The sequence below is a fragment of the Amblyomma mixtum genome, chromosome 9 (assembly GCF_055824585.1).
Source record: "Amblyomma mixtum isolate Tamu chromosome 9, ASM5582458v1, whole genome shotgun sequence".
Taxonomy (NCBI): Eukaryota; Metazoa; Arthropoda; class Arachnida; order Ixodida; family Ixodidae; genus Amblyomma; species Amblyomma mixtum.
In genome coordinates, this window is record NC_143020.1 from 107,897,776 (window position 1) to 107,904,191 (window position 6,416).

Genomic DNA, 6,416 nt, shown 5'->3' on the forward strand with positions numbered 1-6,416 from the left:
ATTTATATCTAAACCGGGCAAAAAACGAGCTGGGAAATCTCCGACCCACCTCCCTTATATGTCGCCTTGCTAAGGTCATGGAGCACGTCACCCTCAACAGACTTCAGTCCCACACAGACAAAGAAGACCTCCTCCCGCCCATTATAATCGGGCTCAGAGCGGGACTCTCCACTCAAGGCATCATGTGGCAAATACAACACGATATAATCGACCCAGGCCCCATCCCAGCCACGTGGTCTGTTATCCGCCTTGCCGTTAGGAAAGCGTTTGATAACGTAGCACTCGCCTCCATTACTAAACTATGAAACAAAGCATTAAGCATGTTTTTATCTTCAGCTAAAAGGCCTCCATAGCGCTCTGACTGTCTTGCGAAGGCTGGTGTACAGATTCATGTGGTCTATATTGGTGGGAAAAAGAAGTGAAAGATTGTTGCGGTTTTGAGCATTTCCCATCGGTTAACTGCCTCATGAAAATTCTTGAAGCATTTTTCATTTCTATTGCGTTTTCTCTTAGGTCGATAAGACCGAGTTATGTATATATCCCACAATTTAATCTCTTTTATGCAGTCATTGGAACAACTGTGCACGCCTTTATTCTAAAAAACGACTTCATCAAACTCCCTTAAAGGGATGTCATTCAATTTTGGCATTTGTATATATCTGAGCACTCTGAGCGCGCGTGAGCACTCGCACATGGTACAGAAAATCACAGCGATGACAAGAAAAATAGGGTGTCGTCACCAAGCAGCCATTTTTTCTGTTTATCGTCTGGTTTTGGCACATAACACGTAACAAGTGGTAGCTCTTTCTTTATTGTCCTTTGTAGCACATCCAAAAAAACAATGCAAAAAATGAAAAAATCCAAAAATGCAAAAAATGCAAAAATGCAAAAATGCATCCCAGCAATGAAAAAAAAACATGGTCTATTCTTTCGGGCTGTTTACAAATTCAGCAGTTCGTTCCCCACGGTAAAAAGAAATCCTTTCCCTCTAAAATTTTTTAACTGGTATTGTCCCGGTGAGAAATTTGGAAAAATAGCCTTTACTTCTGGTTTTCTCATAAATTCTCCGCTGCTTAGTTGTACTCGGACAAAGAAACTGGACAAACGCTGAGTTTCTTTGTCCGTGTACAACTAAGCAGCGCAGCATTTATGAGAAGATGTTCCAACTAGCCCAGTCCCAAGCACTTCTTAACTTCTGGTTACACCTGCATCTTCTTCACCATTTTTAAAACATCTCTTCCAGGAACCCCACTGTTCAAGGCCCTGTACATGGGCTCTGGGAAAACAATATTACAAAGTTCACGGTACGTAATCATTCTTGTCCATGGTATGTACCCACTTTCTATTAAATACAAGTACGAAATACACCTGCTGCCCCAGAGACCATCAAGTAGGTGGTGTTGCATATCAAACTGAACCACAACACGATAAATCGCAGTCGCTCTTTGCTGCCTGCTATTCTGCCCGCTCTGACACATTGTATCCGGTACGACAAAACTTACGGAACAAGACAAGCTTACTGGGTAGTTCGTGTTGCATCATTTTCAGCAGCACGTAGCAGCATGAGCACTAAGCACTTTCAAAACACGAAGGCAGAACAAGCCCTGAACTTCAACATCAATTCGGAGAATTGCCAAAACACTGCATATATACTCGCAGAAAAAAAGAAAACCCCACCATAGTTACAAAATTTTTCTTGCAACCCCTTTGAGTATTTTGTTTTTTTCAACGGGTGTGTATGCAATGTTTTGGCAATTCACCGAATTGAAGTTGAAGTTCAGGGCTTGTTCTGCCTTCGTGTTTTGAAAGGGCTGTGTGCTGATGTTTCTACGCGATACTGAAAATGTGTTATTTATTGAACTTCATTCTGCGTCTTGAAATGTGTTATTTATTGAACTTCATTCTGCGTCTTGAAATGTATACTTCGCAATAAACTGCAGAAGCTCCATTTCCATTTTGTGTTTGCGATGCCTTGGACATTCGCGCAGCTTGTGCGCAACAATTTGCCCGTACAGAGAGGCCTGGTCCCTGCCATCTTTTAGAAGCTGGTCCACCCTGTGTATATCATCGTCTAACCTCTGTATGTCATCGTCTAGCCTTGCCCTGTCATCGCGGCGCTTCTTTTTTGCGGTCCATTGCCCTAGTCGAGGGGTTTCTTGGGCAATCTGTGAGCAGACGTTGGATGTGCTCGGCTCCGGGCTGTTTCTGCCGAGGCCACAACTCTCCTGTGTCGGTTCTATGAATAAAAAAAGATAGAATTGTAGAATTTAATCTCTGCAAAGCCTTTTCTATTATGCCACAAAACAGAGTGCAGGAGACCAAATGACTCTCCAAGAGCTTGCTCTGCTAAGTTTCTCCGTAATAAACAAGCATTCCAGGCAAGAGCCCACATGGGCAAAGATAAAGTTCGGCCATGCTGACTGCAGTGATATGCACTGGCAGTTTTCACTTCTTAAGACACACTTGGGGTTTCTGGGTGGTCCTTGCGAAAAGCTCAAGTGCATTTTACGTCTCTGTATGGTTTCAATACTGCCTGGTTCTATTGTATGTGTGGACCGTTGGATGTCATACCTTTGCAAATAGGCAGTAAGGAACTTTATTGCACATTCTTACCGTCACAGTCACTATAGATGCCATTCAGCACTGCCTCAGCAGTTTCTCCACAGGTTGCTTCCTCCGACTGCTGGCTTTTGGAGCAGGTGCTGAAAAAAAAACGTATGTTGCGTGCAGCTAATCAGCGCACGCAACTTTGCATACCTCGGCTTCGCGAACATTCCTTCATGAAAATTTGGAAGCGCAGCAGCTCCAGTACTGTCCAGTACCTATTACTACAACTACTGTAATTTTGCATTTTTTTAACTCCTTTTACATCATCCGGTTGTTGTTATGCAACACACTTCTATAGGTCTCGATGGAGAAATGAATGGTTTTGAAACGTGAGCATCATGCAATGAAGACATACCTTCCGACATCCGCCTGGTCCTTCAGGAACATCAGCTGGTGAAAATATGGCCACCGCTTCACGGCATCTGCTCCGGAGCTACTCGGAGCGCCTTCCTTCAGGGCGCGGTGTTTTTTCGTGAACGTGTCCCTGAGACTCTTCCACCGCCCCTGGACATCGGAGCCTACAAGTAGAGTTTAATAATGCCGCATTTATTCACCTCAAACAATAAAGAGGGCTGAGGGAAAAAATTGGCAGTGGTTTAGCTCTGGTTAAACCTGGAGTACTGCGAAAGCAACGAGGATAGAGAGGGAGAGAGGCAATGGAGAGCTCGTGGCAGCGGCGGCGGCCCCGGCACGCTAGCTATGCGCCGCTACTGCGCATGCGCAATTGGCGACTGCGGCGGCGGCACCTCTGAGTCACCCGCGCGGCGACGGCGGCGGCGCGCCAGCTGTGCGCCGTGTGACGTCACTGCTCCTAGCGCATGCGCAGTATGGCCTTTCGTCAGCTACGCGAAATGGCTCGGCGACTCACGTAGTGTTGCTTTCGCAACAAAAACCTCAAGGGCTCGACCAGCCGTTGACCGATGTATACAGACAACAGGCGAGAATCTGTTACATATATAATAAGGCGACATCACACTGATAGAACACAAGTAAAAAGTGAGTGATACACGCATTTCGGGAAAATAAAACGCAGCGGAGCTCCTCGCGTAAATGCTGAAAATAATCGAAAAGCTCGTGAATCGGCGCAGTGAATACATTAACATTATTTTTGTATAACATGTGTGAGTATTTGCGCAGCCGATAAGCAACCACTTGTTTGGCCGTAATTGTCGCTAGCAGTTGTAATATGCCTCGGTGGATGATGTGTGACATCAGTGTTCCGTTCGATGTTCGATAAGTTAACGTTTCAAAGTATTGAGTGCTTTGAAAGAGCTGTTTGTGTTGAAAACTATGGACAAAAAAATCCTCATCCTGGTCGCGGAGAAGCAAAAGAATACTCTGTATAGCTATCATTACAGCGTATGAATTCTTTCTAGGTTGCTTACATCATGGAGTTCCATACAAGGTGACGGTACGTTACATGAGAGAAGAGCAATTTATACACAAGTTTCATCACTACAGGTCATCACCACAATGCCATCGAAAGTGCAATAGCAATCGTGAATATTTCTCGCTTTCAACAACAGCTGTCTCATTAACATGTCGCCAGCTGACCTTCACGTCGCAATGGCATGGTTACAGTCCGAAATATAATCCATATAGTGGCGAAGCTTGTGAACCAAACATAATGCCTAAACGTTTGCGCGTAAACAACTACGTACCGCCAGCTTCGCTGCGCAGGTATGAGCTGTAGTGAAGCAAAACTATCGATAGTACTATCGATACTATCGATAGTTGAGACACTATCGAACTATCGATGGCAGAAAAGACTATGAATAGTACTATCGATAGTAGTATCGATAGTAATATAGATAGGGCTATCGATAGTTCTATTGTTAGTACTTTCGATAGCCGTATCAATACTACTTGTTATATGTAGTACTATCGATTCTATAAAATCAATGACGCGTACCCACTGCATCTTAAACTTGCTTTCCTGAGTGTGCGGTATGGAGGTGATGGTAGGAGTAACTGACAAGACTCGCCCGTTTTCGCGGCCTACGCGTCACCGAGCTCTGCAGACGTTCCCTACGTAAAGTTTCTGGATAAAATGTAAGCGTGCGAATGTCCCAGTTGCGAAGCATGTGTGCGAAAAGCATTTCTGCAGCGGTTACGTCAGCAAGCCAAAACAACGTGTGCTGTTTGTTCTTTCATCGAATGCCGTTCCAGGTATTTTTTCGAACTGTCCCAGTTCTTGCTCTTTCATCGGATGCAGTTCCAGGTATTTTCCGGAACTGTCCCAGTGCACGTCACAGCTGGTTGAAATTTATCCACAGAACTCCTCTACAGCATCTCTCATAGCTTGATTGTCTTTGGGACATTAAGGTTTTACGAGACCGTCAAACCAATCATGCTATCGCAAATATTTTGGTTATATCGCTGGTCAACAAATGCAGACTAACAATATTATTAATATCAATAGCCTTACCATCGACAGTTTCACTATCGATAGTCTTGCTATCGATAGCGGTGCTATCGCTAGCAGTACTGTCGATAGCAACACTATCGATAGCAATACTGTCGATAGTAGAATCGATAGTATTACTACCGATAGTAAACTATCGATAATACTATTGATAGTCTATCGATAGTAACACTATCGATAGTTCTTTTACACTATCGATAGTTTCAAAAAAACTATCGATACTATCGACAGTCAATTTTTCGATAGTTTTGCATCACTAATGAGCTGGCTTGTTCAGATGGCGCGCAATGCGCCATGAAATAAGTGAACTCTTTTTTCAGCTGCTTTCCTCGGTGCACGATTCTCGGGCACAATTTGCGTGTGTGTTTGGGCCGCGATTCTCGCACGCATTTGCGGCTTCGATCGAATGCAAGCATTGTGTCTGAAACGCAGTGCCTTAGATTTCATTCGTTAGCTTAGCGACGGCCACTTCAGCACTCTGAACAAGTGGGGTCACCTATGTATATATGTAAAAAAATTCTCAGGCGAATAAGTGTCACAGTACCGTCGCGCGCCAGCATGTCGCTGTTGAGATTCATTGAACCGTTCCCGAGACCTCTACAACGTTCTAGGGACATCTACAAGCGTTCTAGAGACCTCTACAACGTTCTAGAGACCTCTACCACGTGCTTCCGCGGGCACCGCCCCGCATGCTTTGTGCTCGGCGGCGAGCTAGATTTCTGACCACATCAAGCACGAAATTCGTTTCTAGCGAACATTCATAGCAATGTAAACATACCTGTTGGATCGCCTCCAACATCGTTGACGACTTGGGCCCACGCCAGTGCTTTTTTTCTCGGGTCCTTGTAGTCAGATCCCGAAGTGTCCCACAATATGGGACGCCTCCGCACAGCGCTTATCAAGCGGTCGTTGTACTCGAGGCGAGCTGCCTTGGAGGACATAGCCATCTCGATCAGCTAGCAGTCGCGCGCGAAGCTCAACAACACAGGAGATCGCGCGTGCGACGCGTGCGAGGAAGCCGGAAGCGTCAGCCAGCCTGAGCGCCGATTGGCTGTTCCTGCTGGCTGCTTCCGGCGGCCGTGGGACGCCGCGCGTCAAAAGTCTGTCTGGTCGAGATAGACGGCGACGGAGGTATTTTTTAGCGCTGGGCGTCGTGTGCGCGCCGTCCGGCGAAAGTCGACGACTTGCAGCCGTAAAAACGCTCCATGTATCCCCGGCTTTAGGGCGTTTGTAAATGCAGCGTTTAGACGAAGTCGATGATGGCGGGGAAGTCTGGGTGACCGTCTTGACAAGAGGTGTGAGCCGATAGAGTGCAGCAATTGTTGATGTGTCGGCAAGCTCCACAGATGTTTTTTTGCTTTTAGTAAGCGCATTTTTTAACTCA

General features: G+C 45.7%; 1 protein-coding gene across 1 annotated transcript; it reads right to left on the reverse strand.

The window, feature by feature from the left end:
* Positions 1-1,898: 1,898 nt before the first annotated feature.
* Positions 1,899-6,037, reverse strand: LOC149330611 (uncharacterized). Its single transcript, XM_089559460.1, has 4 exons — positions 5,811-6,037; positions 2,963-3,125; positions 2,614-2,702; positions 1,899-2,236 (listed from the first exon to the last, which is right to left on the reverse strand). The coding sequence occupies exons 1-4, from the start codon at positions 5,977-5,979 to the stop codon at positions 1,899-1,901; spliced, it is 759 nt and encodes a 252-aa protein (XP_089415586.1). The 5' UTR covers positions 5,980-6,037.
* Between the last annotated feature and the right edge of the window lie 379 nt (positions 6,038-6,416).

Excerpts from the sequence above, each read along its gene's own strand:
- LOC149330611 (XM_089559460.1), bottom strand. The coding sequence starts at position 5,979 with ATGGCTATGTCCTCCAAGGCAGCTCGCCTCGAGTACAACGACCGCTTG. Across the intron at positions 2,703-2,962 it reads GACCAGGCGGATGTCGGAAG|CACCTGCTCCAAAAGCCAGC; the intron begins GTATGTCTTCAT and ends TTTTTTTTTCAG. Across the intron at positions 2,237-2,613 it reads CATCTATAGTGACTGTGACG|AACCGACACAGGAGAGTTGT; the intron begins GTAAGAATGTGC and ends TTTTATTCATAG.